A 27,129-nucleotide genomic window follows, 5' to 3' on the forward strand; every position below is an offset into this window, starting at 1 on the left:
CCTGCAGCCCTTCTATGCATCTGCAGGGCTCTGCAGCACGCAGGTTTACAATGCCGCTGCAGCAAACACTCTCCAAGGAGCTCCTTGTTGACGGCTTCTTCTGCCTGCTGTCAGAGTCCCCTGCTTGGGTCAACTCTGCTTCTGCTCCCCTGACTCTCCCCCTGGCTCAGCAGGAGTGGGCAGGCAGTCCCTGGGGGATGGGGGAGCCAAAGGGGGACCTTCTGCCCTGAGCAGCCTCCTGCTGATACTCTTACTCTTATCTATCCTGTAGTCTCCGCCCTCTTTCCTTTTCCTTCTTCTCCTGGGATTGATACTTGCTTTGGGGGCCTGGTTGGCACAGAGAGAGGCACACAGCCCCTGGAGGACCCCTTAGGCCTGTGCTCTGGCGGTAAATCACAGACGAGAGTTCAGCAGTGTCTCTAGCTGACAACCTCTCCTGTAGTCACCTGGTCCCCCTGCCCTGCATGCTGCATTGCAGCATCCACGGGGCCTCTCCACGCTAGGGAACACTCAAGACCCCTAGCAATGGCTCCTACCCCTAGCAATGGCTCAATACCCCTAGTGTATCAGCTGCTGTGAAGAGTCCCATCTGTTGGATCCGCTTCCATCTCTGGGCCTCTGGCTGCTTTCAGGACTCAGGAGCTGGGCCATGAGCAGGGGCATGGTGGCATGAGGCCCACCATGCCTGGGTCTGGCCTAGATGGCACCGTGCTCTTCCCAGCTGTGTTCGGAACTGATTTGTTATAGTCCAACTGCAGTTCATTCCCATTCTGGTATTTAAATTATAGCATTAAGGAAATACAAATGTTAAAAGATATGTGCCTTATAAACGTAATTCTGATGTTTTCTCTTACTATTAATTCACATTAACTGCCTCAGATGATACTGATACCCAGATAGAAATTGGCAGCAGAATCCTGCCTGGCAGTCCTGATAGTGTACTTGAGTGGAAGCGGTAGTAATGGGGTTAGGCTCTCTGAATAGCCAGAGGAAGGGTCCTGGGAGGCCTCATTAAATCAGGGGGAGGACAACCCTTAGGGTTGGTGTAGTTGGCTCTGGACCCAAGAGAAGAGTTGGGACCTGAGGCATCAGAAAAGCCAGAGGAGATGGGAGGCGACAGGCATGCTCCCGGGAGAGGACAAAAGACTTGGCCATGCTCCCGGGAGAGGACTTGGCCAGCAGGGATCATATGATACAGGTAGCAGACTAAAAACAGCAAGGCAAAGTAAGGTGAAACAAGAGTTGGAAACAGAAAAGAAGAGATGGAAGGGAGTGACTTGGAGAGCTAAAGTCATGTGGATGCAGGTCCAGGGGAAACGGGGTCAAGGAGAGGCCTGAGGCAGGGTGCAGGAGTGCTCTGCATGAAGATGAGGGGATTGAAAAAGGAAACAGGTGCCTGGTGAAGAGAGATGGGGCAGAAACGAATGGGCCTTGGAAGTGCAGGAGTAGGCATGAAAATGCTGAGAAAACCTCCTTGGGCGGGGTTCTGGGCCATGGTCACCGCCAGGATGAGCTCTGGGAGGTTCGAGGAGATGAGTCAAAGAAGGAACTTTGGAGAAAGCTAGTGGCTCCCTCAGACACTGGGGGAGCCCTGAGGACAGTGGTCTCGGAGGGCCCCTTGGCAGACTTTCTCATCTCTGATGGCTTGGTCTCCAAGGGCGCGTGTGGGTACCTGCATGATGCGGACATAATCTGTGCGGTGCAGCTCACTCTCCTTGACCACCTTCTTCTTGAGAGTGGCCAGGTTCCTCTCCAGGTGTTCCCGCTGACGGGCGTACTCCTGCTGCAGGTCTGAGTTCAGCCCCGCGATCTCCACCTGACAGGGCAGAAGGGGTTAGCCACGAGGGAGGGGAGAGCCCAGAGGACAGGGGAGGGCAGGGGTGGGAGGCAGAGCTTACCATATCTGCCCGCTGCACGTACTTCTCAAAGAGAGCGCGGACCTTCTCCTTCAGCTGCCGCGGTTCCTGGATGTAGGCCACGCAGTTGTGGAGGTCCGTCTTGAACCGTTTGACCAGCGCCTCCAAGTCCCACTCCTGCGAGCAGAGGCATTTACTTCTGGCCCTGCAGGGTCTCTCCAGGGACAGGGGCTGCAGCCTCGTGGCTGCTTAAAGGGACAAGAAACAGCTCATCTGGGACTCATCACTGACTGCCAGGGGCCACATGGGGCCCAGAGATCAGGAGGGGCACACGAGCCCTCGGGGAAGCACTGAACTCCCATGCCCCTGGCCTGAATAGTTTCGCATCTTTAAGAGGCTGCACACATGGATTTCTTTATTGGCTCTGGATTTCTTCCAGGACCACAGGCCTTAAAAGACTAAAGGAGGTACCACTGGTCACCTACTCCTTTCAGAGCCAGGATGGAGAGCACTGATTCCCTCATGCGGATCCCAAGCCAGGGCTTCCCTGCCCCCTAGTTAGCTCATCCAGTGCTTCTCCTTCCTAAGGGTTGCTATGAATGAGTGGGTAGGGAAGAGAATGACAAAATTGGGCAGAATGGTTCATCTGTAAATTTGGGCTCTTCCACCATACTGTCTCAGGTACCCATCTTCCCCTACCCATGACCTAGAGAGCCTCTTTTCTCTCTTTGCTCCTACAGCCCATTTAATCATGCTCCATAATTTTCTACCTTGCACAGTTAATTATTATGCACACATCATAAATCACCTGTTAACCTCTTCAGTTTGGAAAGGGCAGGATCTGTGTCAGTTCACGGTGATAGCTCTGCAGCTTCTAGTATTATCAAGTCCAGAGTCAAGGCTTGATGTGGGAGATGGAAAAGTTCCATCTGATTCTACCAACACTATGAGGTGCTCTATGCCAGGGGGTGAAAGTGAAGTGAAAGTGAAGTCGCTCAGTTAGGTCCGACTCTTTGCGACCCTATGGACTGTAGCCTACCAGGTTCCACCGTCCATGGGATTTTCCAGGCAAGAATACTGGAGTGGGTTGCCATTTCCTTCTCCAGGAGATCTTCCCGACCCAAGGATTGAACCCAGGTCTCCCTCATTGTAAGCAGACGCTTTACCGTCTGAACCACCAGGGGGTAGGGGTGCAGCCAAGTCCTGGCCTAGGACCAGAAGACTGGGTTTCCAGCACTGGCCTCTATGTGCTAAATAGCTATGAGTTCTGGGTGAAGTTTCTAATCTCATAATCTCTCTGACCTTGCTTTCCTTGTTTATTACAGAGAGACCAGAACAGGTGATCTCTGAGGTCCCTTAAACTCACACTATTTTGGTAGTCAAGCCTTTAAAAACCTACTACAGAGGACCTCTCTGAGCATGCTCCTTCCCAGGATGCACAAGCCAGTGTTGCAAGCATCCTTATAACCCTGCCTTCCACCTCCTTGATTGCTCTACCCAAAACCATTTTATAGTCTCAGATGGATTCAGTCACGTAAATTTACATGAGCCTCAAATAGGCCAGGGTTGTGAGCAAGTAAAGAATGCGAGTTAAAATGGGAATGTATCTTAGCGATGGGCTGGCTCTGTCTCTTGGAAGCCAGCTGCCCATTGCAGACAGGTGCCAGCTCTTGCATCCAAGAGCTGCCAGACTCTGAAAATCCTCATACCTTCTGTCTCTCTCTGCGCATCTCCTGATCAGTGGCTCTTAATTTCTGCCACAGTTCTGTGATGTTCAGCTCTAGTTGTGTGTTCTGTTTATGGAAACGCTCCAGTTCAGCTTCCATCTATAGAAAGCAGTGGGGAAAGAGTCAAGAATAAGAAAGTAAGCCACAGAAGACATACAGATGGCCAATGAGCATGGTAAAAGATGTTCAACACCACTAATTGTTCAGTTCAATTCAGTTCAGTTCAGTCGCTCAGTCGTGTCCAACTCTTTGCGACCCCATGAATTGCAGCACGCCAGGCCCCCCTGTCCACCACCAACTCCCGGAGTTCACCCAAACTCTTGTCCATCAAGTCAGTGATGCCATCCAGCCATCTCATCCTCTGTCGTCCCCTTCTCCTCCTGCCCCCAATCCCTCCCAGCATCAGAGTCTTTTCCAATGAGCCAACTCTTCGCATGAAGTGGCCAAAGTATTGGAGTTTCAGCTTTAGCATCAGTCCTTCCAAAGAACACCCAGGACTGATCACTAATTGTTAGGGAAATGCAAATCAAAACCACAATGAGATATCACCTCATGCCTGTTAGAATGCTTATTATCAAAAAGGCAAGAAACTATAAGGATTAACAAAGATGTGGAGAAAAGGAACTTCTTGCGCAGTATTCATTGGAATGAAAATTGGTGCAGCCGCTATGCAACACAGTATGGATATCCCTCAAAAAATTAAGAATAGAAGTATTAAAAGAGGGCCCAGCTATCCTACTTCTGGGTACTCATCCAAAAAATACCAAAACAGTAATTAGAAAAGATATGCATCCCTATGTTTACTGTAGCATTATTTATAATAGCCAAGATATGGAAGCAATCTAAGTGTTCATCAACAGATGAATGGATAAAGAAGATATATATATTATATATATATATATATACACACATATACACACACACACACATACACACACACACACACACACACAATGGAATACTATTCAGCCATAAAAAGAATGAAAATTTGCCATTTGCAATAACATGGATGGACCTTTAGGGTATTATGCTAAGTGAAACAAGTCTGACAGAGGAAGACAAATACTGTATGATTTCACTCGTCTTTGGAATATAAAAGACATGGACGCAACTTAAATGTCTATTGACAGATGAATGGATAAGGAAGATGTGGTGCATATGTAAAATGGAATATTAGCCATAAAAAAGAATGAAGTAATGTCATTTGTAGCAACATGGATGGACATAGAGATTATCGTGTTAAGTGAAGTAAGTCAAACACAAATACCGTATGATATTGCTTATATGTGGGATCTAAAAAGAATGATACACATGAACTTACTTATAAAACAGAAATAGACTCACAGACATAAAAAACTTACGGTTACCAGAGGGGATATTAAGGGTTGGGGGGGGGGATAAATTAGGAGTTTGGGCTTAACACATAAACACCACTATGTATAAAATAGGTAAACAAGTATGTATTGTGTAGCACAAGCAATTATACTCAGTATCTTATACTGTGCTGTGCTCAGTCGTGTCCAATTCTTTATGATGCTATGGACTGTAGCCCACCAGGCTTCACTGTCCATGGGATTTTCCAGGCAAGAATACTGGAGTGGGTAGCCTATCCCTTCTCCAGAGGATCTTCCCAACCCAGGGACTGAACCCAGGTCTTCCACATGGCAGGCAGATTCTTTACCATCTGAGCCACCAGGGAAGCCCAAGAATACTGGAGTGGGTAGCCTATCCCTTCTCCAGAGGATTTTCCTGACCCAGGAATTGAACCAGGGTTTCCTGCATTGCAGGTAGATTCTTTACCAGTTGAGCTACCAGGGAAACCCATGGTAGCTCACACACACACACACACACACACAATCACAATCACTGAATGACTTAAAGTATACACTTGAAACTAATAGAACATTGTAAATTAACTATTCTTCAACTGAAAAAAAGCAAAAAACAAAGTAAATGGACAAACCAAGCACAGGATACAGAAAGCAGAGGAGTGGTTACCAGAGGGGGAAGGACAGGGGAGGGCAACATGAATAAAGGGGAGCAGCTGTGTGCTGATGGGTGGAAACCAAGTCTACATGCTGTAGTGCACGCAGAGGTAGAGATACAGTGTGGTAACATGAAACTTACATGACGTTACAAACCAACGGTGCCTCCACGAAGAAAGTAAGGGAATGAAAATTATATTTGAGAACTGAAGTCTTTCAGTGGGAGTATTTCCCCTACTACCAGGGCACCTCCCTTCTAGTTCCCTCTTTGGAACGAACCTTTCCTTTTATTCCTGGCCATCCTCGAAGCCCCCGACCCCCTTGGCTGATATGGTAGCCCAGATCATGTGTTTCTATAGCCAGGCTATGAATTTTTTTTTTTTTTTGAGATTCGAGTTTTATTTACAAGTAAATGAAGACTGTCCCCTGTAGCCGCTCATTTGGGGTGAGAAGAGCAATGTAAAGAAGTAGCTGTTGGCTCCACAGTGATGAGCGAGAGGAGTCCATGCCACTATTTCTTTAAACGGTGATTTTGTAATTAAAATGAAAAAAAACAAAAACAAAAACAGAACACATGATTTCTTCATGTTGCATCTGTGAAAGAATTAAAAATAAAAATGACTTTTCAAAACTCTATAGAGTTTCTCATCACATGTGTGAGGTGACCAGGCTGTCACTTCGTTTAGTGACAGCCCTGCTCCCCAAGAGCGACAGTCTCTGCGCAGAAGACTTAATACTCCTCGAGAGTTTCTGCCCGAGGGATGGACAGGCCTCGATCCTTCAGGGCCTGGACTTTCAGCTTCTCGGCTTCCAGCTTGGTCTGCTGTTCCACCCTCTGTTCTTCTAAGATTTCTTCAATAGACACTTGCTGGAGAGGTGTGTCACTCTCCTTTTCTAAGTCTATTTCTCCTAGCAGGACCACATTTTCTCCTCTGATCACAAAAATCCCTCGAGGAATATCACCGTATTTTTTGCCCACATGAATACGCTCCACAGTCTGATGTAGCACTAAGTTAGCAAATTGATCAATGCTTCTCAAAAAGCCTATAAGTGTCCTTCCATCTCGAAGCAGGACCAAGTGCTTTTTCACTGTCGATGTCCTCGATGAGGCTGGTGGTGCCAGGCATATAGTTCATTTTGAGTCGAGATGGAGCTGCAGCGTATAGCGGCGGTGGGCCAGCGCGTCCCACACCTCCTTCCTCCCACCGCGGTCGCCGCCTCTGCGGGACCGGGACAGGAACCCGGACCTGGACCAACGCCGCCCCCGCGGCTTTCAGCAGCCGGGGCCTCTGGGCTATGAATTTTTTTCCCCTTAGTTTCTCTGTTCCTTCAACCTTCTTTTCTTGAGTTCCTTATAAATTGATGACTCCTGACTACTGGAACCTGGAGCCTGAGGCAAGGTTCTGCAGACAAGCCCCTTCCTTGTCTACTCTGTGAAGTCGCGTGAGTGAATCTTGACTCTTTGCGGCCACAAGTCAGCAGGGCCGACTGTAAGGCAGAAAGTTTTGATGGGACCAGCAGGCAGGCATCCCCAGTCTAAAGCATCAAATAGGAAAGAGGAGGCTGAGAAGGCACCTTTCCCTCATCCTTCTGTTGAAAAGTTCTTGAAAAGTACAACTCAAGAGTGTCTTATTTTCAAAAGAAAAAGAAGCTATCCGCATGCTTCTGAAAGACTATTCACTGTTGCGTTGCTATTAACCAAAGACCTGTGAGTGACGATCAGACCTTCTAATTAGGAGGAGACCAGCTGTAGGTGAGCGCTTCACGGATTTAATTCCTGCCAAAAGCAATGGAGTGCAGTCTGATTGACAGGCCAAATCTGATGGACACCAGCATTCCTGTCAGAGAAGGAAATGGCAACTCACTCCAGTATTCTTGCCTGGAGAATCCTGTGGACAGAGGAGCCTGGAGGGCTGCTGTCCATAGCGTCGCACAGAGTCGGACACGACTGAAGTTACTTAGCAGCAGCAGCAGCAGCATTCCTGTTATTAGAGAGGTTTGCTGACTATTATTTTTGGAGGGGGGAGGTTGGGGGAGTTTACAGGGTTTTTTCATGACTGAATGGAGTAGCCCCTTTCCTCTAACCCAGGCCCTTTGGTCAGATTTCAAGGCTCCCCAGTCACGTTCTAGAGTACCAGCAAGCCCTAAGGAACCACATCCTGGACAGGGAGGGGCAACGTTTAGAAGAATGTCAGCCTAATTACTGGAAGCATTTTGTATGGACAGAGGAGCCCTTTGACCCAATGCCTGGCATAAAGGTGGTACTCGGTAAATATTCATGTGAATGAATGAATGCATCGCAGATGTAGAAGGGCAAAGGGGAGCGAAAGAGGGGGAAGGGAGGGGGGCCTGAAACAACCTGCCTCTGGAAGAAGAATGATAAGATAAACATTCAATGTTTGCAGAGCTCTGTGGAGCTGCCTCATGGAGGACACAGAGCAAGTGTGGTTATTTGCACAGCTAACCAAAGAATGTATCTGTTAGAAAGGACTGGCCGGCTGTCAAGGGCATAGGGGATACGGGCCTGATTGAGAGGCAGTTTCTGTCTTCAAGAAGCCCTGGGTCTAGGGGGATTAGTGGGAAGTCAATGAGAAGTTCAGGTGGAGCAGGATAAACATCGTCTGCAGTCAGGATAGAAAGAGCCCTGTGTGTGCACAGTGGAGAGTGGGGGTGGCCCCCAGGGAAGGGATGCTCAGTCGGCCTTTGTAGGAGGAATAGGGTTTAGAGGGCAAGTTGGGAAGGAGAATGTCAGGCAGGGAGAACAGCCGTGCACAGAAAGGACCTAAAGCATGGGAGTCTGGTCCATCTCTGCAGGCTGTGAGTGGTTCAGACACCCTTGGACCTTGGAGGGGTGCATGTGAGGAAGGGGGAGAGGGGGCTGGACAGGTCAGCTGAGCTGGGTCATCCAGGGCTCTAGGGCTCAGGCTCGAATGGCGAGAAGCTCAGACTCTATCCTGGCCAGAAGTTTAAACTGGTCAGAAGCATGGCCTCTATCCTGAGAGTTCAGGGAGCTGCTGACAGGTCTCACCCAAGGTGTGGCATGGCCTGATGTGTACCTTAGAAGGTTTGATGGCGAGAGCTAGACTGGAACCAGGCAGCCAGTCAGGAGGCCGCCACTGTGGCCCAGGCGAGAGGCTGCTGCCCCAGACCAAGGAGATGGCCGCTGCGGGAGTGAAAGGGGACGCTTCCCTGGTGGGCCAGTGGTTAAGAGTCTGCCCTGCCATGCAAGGGACACGAGTTCAATCCCTAGTCAAGGAACTAAGATCCCACATGCCTCAGGGCAACTAAGCCCATATGCCCCGACTACTGAGCCTACACCCTGCACCTGAGACCCGACATAGCTAAATAAATACTTTTTAAAAAGAGAGAGAGAAAGGGGCTTCTCCAAGGTCTATCTGAGTGCCTGTAGCTGGCTGTGCCTCTTTCTCTACAATCTTAAAGTCAGCAATGGCAGATTAGGTTAGAAAGGAAGTGATATGAGCAAAGCCTCAAACCACGCTGAGAAAAAAAATATAGCGCACGGAAAAATTGTGAAATATGTTAAATTTGAGTCACTGGCTGGACAGCCAGGAGACTAGCTGGTATAGCGGAGCAAGCATCCTGTTCCTGGTGGGGAAATTCCAGCTCCTTGTCATGTGTTACTCATCCAGTTCAGAGATTCTCAATGGGGTGGGGCGCTGGGGAGAGGCAGCTTGCCTCCTCAGGGGACATGTGGCAAAACATCTAGAGACATTTTTGGTGTCACATCTGGGGGGGGGGGCGTGTGGGCTGCTACTGGTATCTAGCTGCTAAATATCCTACGAGGCACAGGATAGCCCCCTTCCCCCCCAACAAAGACTTATCCACCCCAGAGTGTAATTAGTGCCGAGGAGAAAAAACCCTGCACTAGATGAAGAAACAAATATATGAAGGAAAATAAGGTTCTGGAAACTCCTGCCCTAGGAAGGAGATAGTCATGACTCATCAAAGAGAAGCTGGAAAAGCATTTGGGGTGGAGGAGGGGTAGTATTCTCCTTCCACACACAGGTCTCAGCTCTACAAAGGCACCAAGGACTTGCAGCTTCCTTCTTGCAGGGAAAGGAACTTCCAGGCAGGGCTGCAGCAGGTGGGCCAGAGGTGTCTGACCCCCAGATGGAAGCCCCTGGGTCATGGGCCCCTGGGGAAGGAACTGGGCCCAGATATCAGCCCTGGCGGAGACTGGCACCTGTGGTGGGGCTGAAGGGGTCCTGTTTGACTCATTCCCAAAGTGAGGGGGGCATATTCCCTGCTGAGGATCAAAGTCACGGTTGGTCCAGGTACTGAAGGGAAAGTGAATAATCTTTCAGGTGTGTGGCAGTGCAAGACAACTGACCCAACCTGAAATGCACTTAACAAATGTCAGATGAAGTGGGGGGAGAAGGGAGGCAGTGATGGTCTGGGGCCTGCGGCACATCGACCTTCCAGGTAGGTGGGGCCCCTGCTCTGTCTTATCTGCTCAGGCTGCCATTCTTGGGGCCTGAGGTCATTCAAGAATGGCAGGAGGGCACTAGGAAGCCGCTCTGTGGCCAGCTGGGAACACTCTTCCTTATCCCAGAGGCCAGGGAGAAAGTCACCGTCACAAGGACAAGTCCTCTCTGGATGCATCAGCCCTGGACCTGTCACACCATCTGGCCTCTTTTCTGGGCCTCCTGGAGAAGAGGCTTTGCTTTGCTCCACCACAGCTATTGTGGAGCCAGTCCTAATGGGGCTGTCGGTACATCCTATACCTTTTACGTTTAGCTTCGCTCAGCACAGTTAGAGAAGACGGAGGGGGAGCAGGAGGCTGTTTTGGATAGGATGGTCAGGGAAGGCCTCCTTGAGGAGGTGACACAGGAGCGGAGATGTGAACAACTCAAAGCGGCCAGTTAGGTGATGGTCATCCTGAGAGCCTTCTGGGCAGGGGGAACAGATCTGCAAAGGTTCTGGATGGGGAAAGCATGGCTCGTCCGCGGAACCGCCAGAAAGCCTGCAGGCTGGAGCTGGAGAAGGAGCCTGGAGATACGGCTGGAGGGGCAGGTAGAGAGGGGATCACGCGGGGCCTCAGGGGCCTCGGCAGAGTCTGAATTTTATTCTAGGTGGGATGGGATACCACTGGGAGTTTGCTGTGGTGTCGATGCAGGGACCAGACTGGAGGCTGGGGTCAAGTCTGGAAGAGAGGAGGGAGGTGTGGACTGGAGTGGTGGGTGGCAGCAGAGGGCAAGGAGGGTTGGATCTGAAATATCATTTGGAGATCAATCAGACAGGCATCAGTGATTTGGATACGGGGGTTAACAAGGGAAGACCTTAGAAAGTGCCCAGAGTTCTACCTTAAGCACCTTGGTGTGGGTCTTGGTGCCACTGACTGAGAAATGGGGGAACTGGACTAGGGGGATGTTGCTGCTGCTGCTGCTGCTGCTAAGTCGCTTCAGTCGTGTCCGACTCTGTGCGACCCCATAGACGGCAGCCCACCAGGCTCCCCCGCCCCTGGGATTCTCCAGGCAAGAACACTGGAGTGGGTTGCCATTTCCTTCTCCAGTGCATGAAAGTGGGAAATGAAAGTGAAGTCGTTCAGTCGTGTCCGACTCTTCGCGACCCCATGGACTGCAGCCCACCAGGCTCCTCCATCCATGGGATTTTCCAGGCAAAAGTACTGGAGTGGGGTGCCATCACCTTCTCCTAGGGGGATGTTAGGAGTTCAGTTTCAGATCAGCCATGGACCCCAGGCAGCTGCTCTCTGCCCAGCATGGGCAGGCTTCCGGGTAAACACTGCCATAAGGAAAGGCAGAGGGGCTGAAGGGGAATACTTGTACCCCACTGGACTCTCAGAAGCCCTCTCTTTTCTCTGCCTTCATCCTGTTTGTTTCCCAGAACACACACTTCATTTTGCCATTCTCTTGCTCAAGAGCCTCTGAGGATTTCCTGCTCCTTATCAGATGAAGTCCAAACACCGCCGCCTCCCGTAGGGCCCCCACCAACATGTTTAGTCCAAGAAAAAAATGTTGAATCCAGAGGGATGTACTTTCTGGTGGACAAGCTGGTTGCTGAGTTGACATCGCCCCCTGGTGGCTGAAGCCTCAAAGGCTGCGGTTTCCCTTTGAGGGCTCAGAACATGGGCACAGAAGGGAGTCGGGGGAGGAGCAGGGTTAAATCCCACCCAAGGGCCCAGGGAAGCCAAATCTCAAAGCATTTTGCTTCTGCACCACTGGACCCCTCCTCAGGCCTTCCCTTTGACTTCCTGTGCGGAGTGGAGGCTGGTGTGGACCTTGGGAGCAGAGAGAGGCTGTGAGGAGAGCTTGCTTTCACCTTCGCAACACCAACCCCAGCCAGGAACGGTCGGGACAAAGGCCAGGGTGTCCAGATGGCCTCTCACCTCTTGAATCTGTTCCTTCATCACCTTGATCTCATTCTCTCGAGGTTCTATTTGCTTCTTCAGCTCCTTTATCTTGTAGTCGAGCACAAACTTGAATTTCTCTAGTTCCTGATTTTTCTTTTTCAGATCATAGATTCGCTTCTCCTGTGGGTGAGAGCAGGGAGGCGTGAAACAGCTATCCGGAGGCCCTGGTATGGAATCCCTTTAGGCACAGAACACAAATCCTGTGACCTCCTGAGGGGACACAAACAGGGGCTCCCCCACCAGGGGCACCACTGACTCCCCAGCTTCTGTGCCAGACTTCAGTCATTTACTCACCCATCCGGACAGGTTGTGGTCGATTGCGTGGAAGAAAGCTCACCTGGACAGCACCTCTCATCCTAAGCGTTCTTTTACAATATGACCTTATGCTTCTCCATCAGGAGGCAGGGTCTAATCCCTTCCCTTTGCATCTGGCTGGATTTATGGTCTCCTTGTAACCCAAAGAACGCAGCTCAAGTGATGCCGTGTGGCTTCCCAGGCTATCTCGGAAAAGACCGAGCGGCTTCCACCTGGTTCTCTTGGAACACGTGCTCTGGGGGAGGACACCTGTTATGTCAAAAGTCCCACCACTCTGAGACCTGTAGGCTGGACAGCTGCTCTGTCAACAGTCCCAGCTAAGCCCAGCATTCCAGTCATGCTGGCCAAGGGGCTGGATAGGGGGCTAAAGAAGCCACATTGGCTGTTGGTCTTCAAGCCCACCGCTGCTGGAGTCACCCAACTGAGGGCCCACTAGGACCCAGACATCAAGGACAAGGACAAGCCATCCCATTGTACCCTGTCCGGATTCTAGACCTACACAACCTGCAAGCAAAATAAAACGGTTGTTTTTCACCACTAAGTCTTGGGGCAATGTGTTGCAAGGCAATGACAACTGGAGTGTAGATCTATCTGTTATTGCTAAAGAGAGATCTTTTGCCAAGGTTACAAATTCCAAATAGAAATATGCACAGTCCCTACCCTTAAGAGAAAACATACTAGCTGGGAGAGCAGATGTGCCAACAAGTGTAAAGCTACACTGTGACAGGTGTCGTAGAAGAGGTTGGCACACAGAAGGCATGGTGTGTACTGAGGGTGCTGGGAAGAACTCACATGAGTTAGGGTGGTGGTAGATGGAGGCAGTGAGAAATAGGGCTGGAGGGGAAGCGGGGAGGAAGGCAAGGGTCTAAATAGTTGAGAATTTATCCAGGAGGCCAGGAGCTGGTTAGCTATAGCCCTCAGGTCAAATCTGACCTTCTGCCTATTTTCATAAAGTTTTATTGGAACATAGCCAAGCCCATTCATTGATGTCTTGTCTATGACTGATTTTATGCTACTGGAGTGGAACTGAGCAACTGTGGCAGAGAGACCACACTGCCAGCAAAGACAAAAATACTTACTACCTTGCCCTTCACAGAAAAAAAGGTTGCTGACCCTTGCCACATGCAGTTGAGAGTTGTGAAAGAATTTAAAGTGGGAGACTGAAATGATTACAGAGTGTGGAGGCAGGGAGCCTGGATGGGAAGTGGGATGGAAGGCTGTTAGACCCGTTAGGCTGGTGCAATTTTCTAGAGGTCTTAACCTCTTTCTTGTCAAACCCCCCTTTAAGTAGTGGGGGGGGGGGACAAAAAATCAGTAGATTGGGGTTAATATATATACACCACTCCATGTAAAAATAGCTAACTAGTAAGGACCTACTTATGGCACAGGGAATTTTACTCAATACTCTGTAATGACCTATATGTGAAAAGGATCTAAAAAAGAGTGGATACATGCATATGGATAACTGATTCACTTTGCTGCACACATGAAACTAACACAACATTGTAAATCAACTATACACCAATAAAAATTAATAAAAAAAACACTTTAAGAATCTGCAGAGAGCTTTGGCTCCTACCTAAAAAAAATGCCCAGATATAAACGCAAATGCTCACCTGCAGAAATGACATGCAGGCACGGTCTCATTTTGTCTTTGTCAGACCCCCTGAGCGCCCCATTCACAGGTGAGAAAACAAGGCTTGGATCAGTTGCCGGAGGCTGCCATGTGGCCAGCGGAAGAGGCTGCCCGGGAACCTAGCTCACTAGGCGGAAACCCAGGTCCTCAACCACCTGGGAGTTGCATCCAACTAAGGCAACAAGGGCAGAGGGGACGAGAGGAGGGCGAGGAGCCTGGATTTGCTCAGGAGGAGGACATGCGATGTTGGATACGGAGGTGGTGTACCTCACAACAGGTGATGTGTCTCTTACTGTTTTGTGAGAAAGCTATCCAGAAAAGTGATTTCACTTTCTGCGGTCCCCAGTGGTTACAGGGCTCACCGCAGGGGAGTTCCTCTCTGATCAGGGGGACCACACGGGCGATGCGCTGGGCGAGCTGCCCCCAGTCCATGAGATGGTCACCCTGGGATGCCTGGCACAGAGGTGAGCCGGGGCCTGGCAGTCAGCACTCAGGTTCTTACCACAAATCTGTCACCTATAAACTGTTACGACCCTGGGTGAGACACTTCACCCTGGGAACCAGTTTCCTGAGCTATATAACTGGGTTGCTCACAGTCCCTGGCGTTTTGAGGGGAATTGAATGGGATGAATTGACAGCACTTAGCCCCGTGCCACCCACACAGTAGGCACTTCACTGACAGCTCATCCCCCATTGAGGTCAAAAGGCAGGGAGTCTGCCTAGAGCTTTGTCCTCATGGCCTGGGTCCAGCTGGGCTGGAGTTGAGGAGGGACAGAGGATGTGCCTTTACCTTATCTTGAATCGTCTCGTCTCTCTCCTGGATCTCCCGCTTGAGGCCCATGATGTCCTTCTCCAGGGACTTGATGACCCCTTGCAGCTTCACCTGCTCCCCCTTCAGGAGCTCAATGTCATTGGTTCGCTCTTCAATCTCCTTCTGCAGGCTGCTGAACTAGGGGAACAAACAGCAACAGCAGAGAACCCCAGAGCCTGTGAACGCACCTCCATTCCTCCCCACTGCCTGAGGATTTTAGGAGCACCTCATCGGAATTTGGGACTATCAGGAATTTCCCAGGCCAAATGGGCGATGTGGGCTTCTGGGCAAGAAGATCCAGTCCCATCCCTTATGTGAGGAAGGACCAGCTGCCGTGAGAGCCTCCAGAGACCAGTTCCCCTGGCGGATCCAGAGTTTCCCATGACTGCACAGACTTCGAAAGGTTGGGCTCCATGCTCCATCAAGGTCACAGATGAGTGACCTAAGTGATGTCATGTGATCTTAGTCATGTCCAAGAAGGGAAGGCATGACTGCCCCTGGATTGGGTAGTAGTGTGATTTCTAATAGGAAAGAATGTGAACTGGCTTTGCATTTGGCTTCTTTCGAACTGTGGTGCTGGAGAAGACTTTTGAGAGTCCCTTGGACTGTGAGGAGATCAAAGCAGTCAATCCTAAAGAAAGTCAACCCTGAATATTCATTGGAAGGATTGATGCTGAAGCTGAAGCTCCAATACTTTGGCCACCTGATGCAAAGAACTGACTCACTGGAAAAGACCCTGATGCTGGGAAAGACTGAGGGCAGAAGAAGGGGATGACAGAGGATGAGATGGTTGGATGGCATCACCAACTCAATGGACATGAGTTTGAGCAAACTCTGGGAGATAGTGAAGGACAGGGAAGCCTGGCATGCTGCAGTCCCTGGGGTCGAAAAGAGTCAGACATGATTGAGCAACTGAACGACAACAAAGGCTAAATGTTTGGGGGGGAATTGGCAATTCTGTAAGGATCTGTGAACTGAATGCCTCCTTGCCTGGCCGTCAGTGACTACAAACATCTCCCCCGCCTTGTAAACTAAGTACTCTCTACTCCCAATCCTTCTCCCACCCACAGTGTGCGACCAGGAACACCCCTGACTCCCTACACTGAGAGCCTGAGGACACCTCCAGGAGCAGACTTTATCTATCTCACGTCCAAAGACCTCATTTCCACTTTAAGGTTTAACTCTGAAAACTCTAAATCCCACTTGCCAATACAGGAAAGCCCAAAGGGTTCACCAGGGCCATGGTGAACCTCCCTGTCTCCTGTAAACAGGAGAGAGGAGGACGAGCCCCAATGGTTACCCCATCAGAGGGTGTGGTAAGGATCTGTCTGCCTGTCTGTGCAGGGGGAACCTTCACACTGGCTGGCGTTGCTTTCCAAACCCACTTGCTGGAGATGAGGACATTCAGGTGGGAATTCTGCCAGTCGCCCCACTCCCCACCGGCCCCTACCCTGGGCAGAGCCACTGTTCGCTGACTCCACGTCTGTCCACCCACCCCATGCTTTCTCTGCAGTGCGGTCCAGGCCTGCCCCCCACGCCTCTCAGAGACCAGCCCGGTACCTTCTTCCTCATGATGCCTGTTTCTCCTTTGAGTCTCAGGTTTGATTCCTTTTCATCCCGAAGCTTCTTCTCATATTTAGTCTTGATGTCTTGGATCTCACGGTCTTCATCTTCTTCAATCTGCTTCTTGGTCTCTTCAAACTCCCGTAGCTGCTGCCTGACATCCTCCTGTGCCTGGCATGGAAAGAAGAGAAGAAGAGTGTGAGCCTGGGGAGGTGGGGACAGGTGGCACTTTGGAGCTCAGAGAGCCCAGGGCAAGGTGAGCATCGAAGGCCATCACGGGGATGAAAGACCGAGTGTTAGCACAGAAATGGAAAACAAGGCCATGGGTCCCTTGGCCCTTCCACTTTCTTCCTGTCCTGTTTGTCCCTCTCTCCCTACCAGATCAGGCCTCACGCTCCATTGCTTTGATCACTGTCCCATCAGAACACTCGCCATTCCACCCCTGGCTTTCTTCACACTGACACCAGCAACCCCCTCTATCTTCCTTTCACTAAACTTGTGATACTTACAACTTTATATTTATTTCTAGAATTACTTGATTGTCTCTCCCATTAGATGTTAAGTTCCCTGAGGGTAAAAACCTAGCCTATCATGCCCACCATGAGTTCCCAGTGTACAATGCACACTGGCCCACAGCAGGTACTCAAATACTGAATGAATGAGTGGCTCTTTAATTTCTCCCCCTTCCCTAATCCAATCAGTACCACCCCTTCCACCTCTTGAATCCAGCCACTTCTCTATGCCTCTGCCTCTGCCCAGGCCATTATCTCTTGCCTGGACTGTTCTCAGCCTCCTAGCTGGCCTCCTGCCTCTGGTCATGCTTCCCTCCAGTCTGATCTCATCCTCTAGTCTAGGGGAGCTTTCAAAACCACACACCTGGTCATGCCGCCCCTAACTTGAGAGCCTTCTCTGCCTCACCCTTGTCCTCAGGGTAGAGCCTGGACTCTTGAACCCGGTCCACAGACCCTCAGAAGGCAGGCCTGGCTCACCTCTCCAGCCTCAGCCATCACTCCCGCCCTGAGCTCTTGCCAGTGTGAACTAACTGCAGTTCCCCCAATGTGCCTGGTCCTCAGCTACAGGTGGTACTCACTGTACCTCTGGTTCTAGCCTCTTCCCGTGGCTTTCTCTGACATTTCCTCCAGCTCTTGGTTGAGGTATCATTTCCTGTGTGAAGCCTGTATATCCCCCATCACATAATAAATGCCTGTTTGACATGGAGGCTCCATGATGGCAGGGCCACATCTCTCTACCGCAGTGAATACCCAGCACAGCATATGGTATAGAGTTGGTGCTGAATGAGTAAAAGCCTAGAGCTCAGATGCTGGGAGAACAAGCTCTGCCTGGTGGAGCATGGGGCAGGACCCCTCCTTGCTCACTGCTGCCTGGGGGTAGACACTGTAGATCTCAGCAGAATCAGTGGCTTTCTTCCGATTCTGACCCTGGCATTCTCCCAGGTTGCATATACCATCCCTTGACCGAGTGTTTTGGAGATTGAGAGAGGCAGGTGTTTTAAAACTGAGCTCAATGACTTCCTGACAAAGGCTTCTCTTTGCCAGACTCTTGCTGGATGGAAGTCTGCCCAGTGGACTCCGTCTGTAACCTAGAGGGGCCCACAAGCCCCTGCTCTTGATCTAAGAGATGTTGCTAAAAAGTAGAAGAATCCCAGTCAGCTTAGTAAGATGACATTTGGGAGGCATCTCTCTAGCAAAGTTCTGAGTTGAAATCCTGCTGACTCAAAAGAAAAAAAGCCTTGTCATCACTATGAGAGGTCTGGGGAGGAAGGCTGGCCTTTCACTACTCTGGGAGGATCCATTCACCCTAAAAGCAGAGCCTGGCAGACTGAGATGTTGTTGTATAAGCCACAAGGACAAAAGGGGTCTGGGGGCCTTGAGAACACAGAGGGATGCTTAGCCCTGTAAAAGGGGGAGGAGGACGGTGAGTGGTTGGGGAAAAATTGTCAAGGAGTTGGCTCTTGTCCTGAGTCCCTGAGGGTGCACACCAGCAGCCAAGTGAAGAAGCATCGTCCTGAGCAGGGGCTCAGAGGTTGTTATAGAAGAATTCCAGAGGCTCCACATCACTGGATGTGGGAAGCTGGATGGGGCAACCGGAAATGGGGCTGGGCAGGTAGGCAGGGCAGCTGTAGAACTGGAATCAGGTGGGCTTGGGTCGGGGTGGAATTCTCTTGGCTCTCTGCTCTCTGAGCTCAGCCTCTGCCGAGTAGAGGGCCTCCACCCTCTACTTCCCACTGAGTCCACCCCCACCACCTGGGCAGTGTCCCAGTTCACCGAGGACTTCTGGATGCCGACTCAGCAGCTTCCCTGCCATCATCAGGGTAGTTACAGAGGACCCTAGGATGTCTCCTGATGCTGTGACCCTTATCTTCCTGCATCCACTCTCAGGCCCAACCCCTGGAACGGTGCCACCTCTGAGTCTTAAAATACAGGCCCTGTTCCCTGAGCACAAGTGACTTTTCTGTTGGATCCCAGGTATGCCACCCTGGCTCTCAACCTCACCACGTTCCCTGGCCCAGTCTTGATTCATCCACTGTCTCTTGGTTCCTTACTGACTTTCTCTGGCCTGGACCCAGTGGCTGGTTCCCAGCCGACCATTATTTTCACCAGTTGGTAAAGCCCTGGCTCTGGGTCAGGGCTGCCCTGTGCCTTCCTTGCTCACACATTTTCTTGCAGAGCCCTGCTGTGGAAAAGGACACAGCCTGGTGGGTCACTGCAGCCAGAATTAGCCTCAGGCAGCTAGGCCTTCAGCTACAGACCTGCCCATCCTCTTCTTGGTCATTCCCTTCAAAAATCACTCCATATGGGACTTCCCTGGTGGTCCAGTGGTTAAGAATGGGCCTTCCAAAGTGGGTTCGATCCCTGGTTGGTGAACTAAGATCCCATATGCTATGAGGCAACTAAGACCAGGCACCATAATGAAGATCCAGAGCAGCCAAAAAAACACAAAAAACAAAAACTAAAATCACTCCACACCTTCATGACTCTCCTGCCCTGTCACTCTCAGAAGAACACCATCTGCCAGAATTTTGTGCCAAAAAGGAGACCATCTGGCCTCCTCTCAATTTTCTCTTCATCTCAGGAAATGAGATATTGCGGCAACCCCATCTGCTGGAACATTCTATGACTTTGCTCTGCCTGGATGCTCTCTCTTAACCTCCTGCATTTCCCTGTCTCCTGGTTAATTCCAGCTTCCATGCCTCCAGGATCTCTGTAGCTCCTACCAGTCTTTCCCGACCTTGCAGGCCAGTGGCAGGGGATGTGGGGGGCGGGTGGTGGGTTAGCAGGTGGAGGGGGCAGGTGCTCTGCGTCTGTGTCCCCCACTGTCCCGTCTACATTTTGATGAACATTAGTCTGTGTGACCGCCTCTCTCACCCAACCGAGAACCTGGCCCCACATTCACTTTGCTTGACCACCCAGCACTTATGCTGGTAAACCTGTAAGGCAGGTCTGTTTGTTCAGTCCGTGAAGGAATGATTTCATCTTGTGAGACATGAGAAGCTACGAAGGGTTTCAGGCAACCACCTTCCCCATGGCTCAGGTACCTTGTTCGTCTCCAGGTTCTACAGGCTTCTGCTAGAAAGCTCTCCCCAGAGAAGATACAGTTAGAAGAGAACAATGGGGATGAACTTAGTCAAGCCAAGGAACTTCGGTCTGAAAAGCTGAGCACCTCCCCCCTCAGGGAGGCCCCTAGCTGCCAGGGACACAAACACAGAAACAGCACAAAACAAGGCCATGAAACACACTCAGGAAGGAAGGTGGGGAAGGAAAAGGAGGCCAAGCGGGGCTCCCCACAGCTCTCAGCGCTGTTCCCAGGCCAGGGCTGCAGGATGGCACTGTCAACAGGAGGCACAGCTCGGCTTCCTGTGAGTACCTCTTCCAGGAGGGTGGTTTTCTCCTGCAGTTTGGCCTCGTAAAACTCAGTCAGCTCCTCCAGGGCCTGGCTCTTGGTCTCATCGTTATCCCGAAGCTGCTTCTCGTACTCCTCTTGCATCCTCTGGGACTTGAGCTGCAACTCCTGGTACTTCTCATATTCCAGAAGCAACTTTTGGTTGTTGCAACATTCTGGAGAGAAGCAAGAAAGGTTACTTCAGGAGAGACAGTAGCACCAGCCCCGGGGACACTCAGGAGCCTTGGCTGCTTTTCCGTTCCCTTCCAGCACCAGCTAGAGCCTCTGCTTCGACAGGCCAGATTCAAATGCACACCCATCTTCCTTATAGGGCCCCCACACTATCGTCTTATAAGGCAACCTGATTCCCTCCCTTCGATGTTAGGCAGAAAGGTTTCCAGGAAAGTGTAGAGGGATGTTTGGAGGTTCAGGGCCAAGAAGAATGCCCTGAGTATGCAAAACAGGCGCCAGTACCCCCATCTTATGGAAGAGTAAAGTAAGGCTGGGGGAGGTTTGGTGACTCCCTAGCGCACCCAGCAAGTCAGGGTGAGTCTGGAACCCAATGCAGTCTGTTAGGTTCCAGACCCACACTTTTTTGTATCTCCTACTGGCATGCAGTAGGTATTTAACCTGTGTTTAAAGAATGAGTAAATACACAGGAATAAAAACCACAGTGAGCTCCAGGGGATAAAGGCAGGCTGCTTATAGACGGGGTTGAAGCCAGAGGGCTGTCGGACTTTGCCCCCAACCAACGGCCCTCTGCCCAGGGCCCTGCATGGGTGGCCTCACCTAGGTCCTGCAGTTCCCGGCTCTGTTTGTCCAGGAGGTCGTCCATGCGTTCGCGATGGAGTACATCCTGCTTTTCTTTTTCCGTTTTTAAAACCTAAGACACAGAGTCAAATATTCGCATTTCTACACGTCTGCTGAAAGCATCACTGTGAGCGCACCCATTGTATAAGTAATAGCCTCCTTCACTCACAAACATTTCCCAAGCCCTTACTTTGCACTCTTACTTTGTTCTATGAACAACATTCAAGCTATCATTTTTATTTGTATTATAGTCTGCTCTGAGAGTTCTATATTATCTCTATACAGATCCCTTCTGTGAAATGGATCTTGTCAATCATGAGTTCAGTTTCGGACAGGCACCAAATGGATTTTTGGGTGGAAAAGGTAAGGATTGATTTGAATCCTCTGTTGTTAGCACGTTGCTCTCAAAGGAAATCCTTGGATATGTTAATGTGTCAGCTTCTGAGAAAGTGTTTTCTTTAATGGAGCAGCAAAGGTCCTTGCAGACAGGGGAGGGACCTAACTGTGTACTCTGTGTACAGAGGGCACCGATGTTTGTTGATTAAATGAATGAAATACTAAAATTAACTGCCAGGGTGTTTTTAGACCCATAGAGATAACATAAAAGAACCAAATATCACTTGAGCAAAAAATTGGCAGCATTGGAAGAAGGGCCAGGCAGGTTTGTACGGAATAGAGGAATCATTCCAGGAGAATCTTGGACCAATGTTAATGACAGAGAGGTCATTTAGACTAATTTTACTTAACTTACTGACAATCTGGAGATCAATATTCTGTACGCTTTCTCTTTACATACTTTATTTTTCTTGTTACTTTTCATTTTGCTATTAAGTAAGTTTCTCTTGATCAGAAAGGTAATATATTCTCCTCGTGGAGAATCTGGAAATTATAGAAAAGCCTAAAGAACTAAATTCAAACTATCCACAATTTCAACTTCCAGAGATGATCATATCATTATCTATTTTCTTAAAAATTGTTCTAGGTGTGTCTGTTTTACCTCATTAGTAGCATTCACCATAAAGAGTTTTTTATATTCTGCTTTTTTCTCTTTTTTCACTTAGCACTTTGCTGTACGCATTTATGGTGTTATCAACATGATCATATGTCTTATTGTTTGAGCGAGTGCTGGTTGTTTTGAGTGAATAGGAAATTTCTTATTTGCGGCTGTTGATTTAACAGACCTGGTTTTTTGTTTTCAAGGACTCCATTTCCTGGAGGAACTTGTCTGTTAGCTCCTTAATCTTCTCAGAATAGTTCATATCCTTTAGTCGAAGCTGATACTCATTCTCCATTTTTAATTCTTCCACACGAGTCTTCAGCTCCAACATAACCTGAGCCTTTGAAAGGAGGACACAGAATCAAGAACATTCACAGTGCGGCTGAATCGGACTATTTAAACCCCGTGGCCTTGAGCTGTCTGGGGCCTGCAGCTCTGCTCAGAGCATGCGTCATCTTTCCACATAAGACACAGATCAGACACTTGGAGACACATGAGCTTCTTCCTCTATCTCCAAAACACCTATTCAGTGTGGCGCTCCACTGAGCGACAGGCATTATGCTGATAACTCACATCTCTCCCGCAGATACGCGTAAATGTCACCTGCTCAGTCAGGTCTACATGGACCTGATTTTCCTTCCCCTTGCTATTCCCATTCCCAGCACTCTGACTCCCCACCTCTTACCCTGCTCTATTTTTCATTATCCCGTTAGATCTTGGCACTTTCAAATGTTATGTATTATTTTGTTTATTGCCTTTTGGCTTCATCCCCGCCCCAGAATTCAATCTCCAAGAAGGCTGAGATCTTTGTTGGTCTTGTACACTGATGTATTTCAGGTACCTAGAATGGTGCTGAACACACAGTAGGCACTCGAAAAGTATTTGTTGAATCAGGATTCCTGCCTCCATGGAACTTACAGCCTACTGAATCAGCCAGGTAGACACATCATTACCAATTGTGAGAAGTGCCCAAAGACAGGCAGTGTGCACCCAGGCTGGGTCAGAGAAGGACTGAGGGCAGATGCATTGGTTGAGGGGCCCTGCATGGTCCTGCTGCGGGATGGTAAGAGCCTGGCCAGAGGTCGGGGAGCAGAGCAGAGTGGAAAGATGTCGGAGAGGTTTTAGGGAATGGTACCTGATGTGGTGAAGATGAGTGAGAGGACTATGGGTGAAGCTCACCTCCCCTGACCGGACCTTCCCTGAGGGTTGCCCTGGCCTGGCTTGCTTCCCTGCATGATCCTGGGAGCCCAGCACAGGACCAGCAACAGAGTCAGCACCAAATAAACACTTATCAGATGAACACATGGCCCTGGCGGTCTGCCGGGGACGAGTGGGATATGTTTATTGGCCGGAACCCCCGGTTCTGACGCGCTGCACTGGAAGCATTTGCTCATCCTCCTGCCTCTGTCCTACTCCACGTGGCTGCTGCAGAGAAGTCTCTCCAGATGCAAGTCTACCAAGTCACTGCCTAACTCAGATCATCAATGGGGCCTTAGGAACCGTCTCCAAAGTCTGAAACCTGCTATAGAAGCCCCCTCAGCACCTCTCTCTGCTTCACCTCCAAACTTTCTCTCCAGCACCCCCTCCACTCCAGCCCCACTAGCTAGGGGCATCCTCCTCAGAGCACCTTCCCTCACCCATCTGCACACACTCATGTTCTGGAGGCTCTGTTCAAGGCTCACTTCCTCAGACACCAGTCTGCCTGGGTCAGGGTCCCTTCCCTGGGCTCCCACAGCACCGTTTCCTTCATAACACTCACTACACATTTGATTCCCTTTAAGATTTTACCTAGGGAATCCCCTGGCTGTCTAGTGACTAGGACTCCATGCTTTCACTGCCAAGGGTGTGGGTGCAATTGCTGGCTGGAGAACTAAGTTCCTGCAAGCCATGTGGCAGGGCCAAATAAATAAATAAAATTTTAACCACACCTTCTCCTGTGATATAAACTCCAGGACTGTCTATGTCCTTCATTTCTGTAATCCCAGATCTAGCACAGTGTCTGGCACGTGGCAGATCCCTCTGCAAGTACTAGTTGGATGCATGAATAAATGAATGACTAAGTGGCTGGGTGAATCACAGAGTTACATACAATGTCATAAAGAGTATAAAGACAAAGAAAGAGTTGGGAATTCTGGGCAATGTGACTTTTAAGGCCGGGTGAAGGAAGGGCCAGGAATGTTGCTGGGGAGGAACAGTCAGTGGCTTACAGGCAATGATAAGAGTGTGGGCGCATGGAGCCCGAGAAACAAGGGAATTTCAAGAAGCGAGGGGAACACACACTGGTCACTTCCGGTTGGCAGCAGCGCTGTCAGGCCTAGCTGGGGGCGGGGTCAGGGGGCAGCCCAGACACCTCAGGCTTCGGTGCAGCCTGGTGTATTCTGCTCGGGGAAGAAGAGAGAAGAGGGAGGAGGAGGAGACACAGGTGCCTGCCTGCAGGAGGTTAGACCCCAACTGTCACAGGCTCTCCCTCAGCCTTTCCTCCCACTTCCCTTTCCTGCAGGAAGTTCCAGGGAGCTCGCGGAGTGATCTCCGGGAATCCCCTGGGGACTATCATCCTACTACGGGGCCCTTCTGGCATTGTGGTCCCGCTGCTTTCACTTGTCGCTGTTCCTTGCGTGACCGTGAATTTCCTGATCACAGGGCCCCGCCTGTCTTTCCACATATGCAGCCCCAGTGACCAGCAAACAGCAGGTACTCAGCGAATGCACAGTAAACTCTGCATGAACGGCAGTGAGTGCATAGCTGTGCACGCTCTGTACGCCCTGAGAGAATACTACCCACTGGGCTTCTTCCTCGGGGAGCACAGGGCTCAGAGCTCTCCAAACACATGTGATTGGACTCTTGGCTGCCTCAACAGGAGGAAAGGTGCTCTGAGGTCATGATGATGGAGTGGGCTGTGGACGAAGTCTGGATTGGTGCTCTGGGCCTTCTCCTAACTGTAATACTCTATGTGTAGTAGCACTATGGACATGCCACTGGACCTCTCCAAAAGTACTTCCTGAAACATGGGGGAAAACAATAGTATCTTCTCCAGTTGTGAGATTCAAATGAGAAAATACTTATAAAGTAATTAGCACAGTGTTTGATTTGTGGCAAACCTAAAAAAAAGGTTTGCTGTTGTTTAGTCGTGAAGTCGTGTCCACCTCTTTTGCAATGCCATGGACTGTAGCCCACAAGGCTCCTCTGTCCATTGAATTTCTCCAAGGCAAAAATATTGGAGTGGGTGCCATTTCCTCCTCCAGGGGATCTTCCCAACCCGCGGACCAAACCTGTATCTCCTGTATTGGTAATTAGCACAGTGTTTGGTTTGTGGCAAACCTAAATAAAAGGTTTGTTGTTGTTTAGTCACTCAGTTGTATCCAACTCTTTTGTGACCCCAAGGACTGTAGCTACCAGGCTCCTCTGTTCATGGGATTCTCCCAGCAAGAATACTGGAGTAGGTTGCCATTTCCTCCTCCAGGGGATCTTCCTGATCCAGGGATCGAACTTATGATTCCTGCATTGGTAGGCCACTTCTTTACCACTGAGCCACCAGGGAAGTCCACCCCCCCCCAAAAAAAAAAACGGTTGGTTACTGGATATTATTACTTTTATTGTTTTATTATTGAAAGCAGTGAATTTTAGGACTGTTTTATAAATATCTTTTTCTTTTTTTTTTTTAAAAAAAGTTTCCAGATACCAGCTGTTATTTAAGTTTCACAGATACAACTGGAATACTCAGTGTGTCACATTAATTTTGTAAGTATTTACTGACTGTCTCCCGCATGCCTGGCATGTGCTGGAAACTGCTGGTCATTAATTATGTCACAATAATTATGCGAATTATTTCACAGTCCCTGCTTTCAAGGAGAAGGCAATGGCACCCCACTCCAGTACTCTTGCCTGGAAACTCCCATGGATGGAGGAGCCTGGTGGGCTGCAGTCCATGGGGTCGAGAAGAGTCGGACACAACTGAGTGACTTCACTTTCACTTTTCACTTTCATGCATTGGAGAAGGAAATGGCAACCCACTCCAATGTTCTTGCCTGGAGAATCCCAAGGACGGGGGAGCCTGGTGGGCTGCCGTCTAGGAGGTTGCACAGAGTTGGACACGACTGAAGCGACTTAGCAGCAGCAGCACCTGCTTGCAAAGAGTAGGAGAGGAGAGCTAGGTCACAGGCTGAGAGCACAGCTCAGTGTAAGTCAGAACGACTACATGGCAGAAGCGCAGGCGGGTGGGAAGGACACAGGATGCAGTGGGGGTGGGGGGTCTGCACTGGGCACAGGTGAAGCCAGGCTGGGGAGGGGCTTTATGCCGGTCCCAGGACACTGGACGCGGCCTGACAGGCAATTTCCCTGTTGCTCTTCGTCAGGTCCAATTCTTACCTTCTCTTCCATGTCTGTCTTGGTAACGAGCACCTCTTCAGCAAAGCCCACCTCCCTCTCTCGCTTGATTCCCCGACCATCCTTATCAAAGACCTTCCAGGTGAACAGGCAGCCATCCTCGGCAACGCTCAGCAGGAACTGGTCGTCAAAGGTGATCGACATCTGAGGAGAACGAGCATGGTGAGGAGGCTTTCATTCTCAGGCCGTGCAGACCAGGACTGAGTCAGTGGTTGTGCAAGATCCCCACCCCACGCAAGCCCGGGCACAGCCTCCCTGGGAGGAAAATTTGATCTTAGAAAAGAGTGAGACAGAAACCCTCACGGGCTTCTGGGAATGAATGAAAAGACAAGGCTATGTATATGTTCTCTGTGGATTTGGAATATTTAGAGTCAGTTATTAGGTACACAAAAGAATCAACAGTTAAAAAAAAAACAAACCAATAATCCAATTACGAAGTGGGCAAAAGATACAGAGACATCTCATTGGAGAAGTAATACAGATGGCAAACAAGCACATGAAAAGATTCAACATTATTAGTCATTCAGTTCAGTTCAGTTCAGTTCAGTAGCTCAGTCATATCCAACTCTTTGTGACCCCATGAACTGCCGCACGCCAGGCCTCCCGGTCCATCACCAACTCCCGGAGTTCACTCAAATTCACGTCCATCAAGTCGGTGATGCCATCCAGCCATCTCATCCTCTGTCGTCCCCTTCTCCTCCTGCCCCCAATCCCTCCCAGCATCAGGGTCTTTTCCAATGAGTCAACTTTTCGCA

General features: G+C 50.0%; 1 protein-coding gene and 1 pseudogene across 1 annotated transcript in view; both read right to left on the minus strand.

Moving 5' to 3' along the window:
* The window catches only part of CFAP57 (cilia and flagella associated protein 57), a 68,236-nt gene that overhangs the window by 10,350 nt on the left and 30,757 nt on the right, over nt 1–27,129 (minus strand). Inside the window, exons 12-21 of the mRNA XM_010862624.1 lie at nt 26,357–26,518; nt 22,176–22,331; nt 20,974–21,067; nt 20,170–20,360; nt 16,282–16,455; nt 14,701–14,859; nt 11,936–12,079; nt 3,566–3,682; nt 1,899–2,033; nt 1,673–1,816 (exon numbers count right to left, since the gene is read on the minus strand). Coding sequence (XP_010860926.1) covers nt 1,673–1,816; nt 1,899–2,033; nt 3,566–3,682; nt 11,936–12,079; nt 14,701–14,859; nt 16,282–16,455; nt 20,170–20,360; nt 20,974–21,067; nt 22,176–22,331; nt 26,357–26,518 — 1,476 coding nt within the window. The remainder of the gene's footprint in view (nt 1–1,672; nt 1,817–1,898; nt 2,034–3,565; nt 3,683–11,935; nt 12,080–14,700; nt 14,860–16,281; nt 16,456–20,169; nt 20,361–20,973; nt 21,068–22,175; nt 22,332–26,356; nt 26,519–27,129) is intronic.
* LOC105004864 lies at nt 6,219–6,835 on the minus strand (annotated as a pseudogene).

This window comes from Bison bison, unplaced genomic scaffold, assembly GCF_000754665.1.
Source record: "Bison bison bison isolate TAMUID 2011002044 unplaced genomic scaffold, Bison_UMD1.0 scf7180017864484, whole genome shotgun sequence".
In the NCBI taxonomy this organism is placed as follows: domain Eukaryota; kingdom Metazoa; phylum Chordata; class Mammalia; order Artiodactyla; family Bovidae; genus Bison; species Bison bison.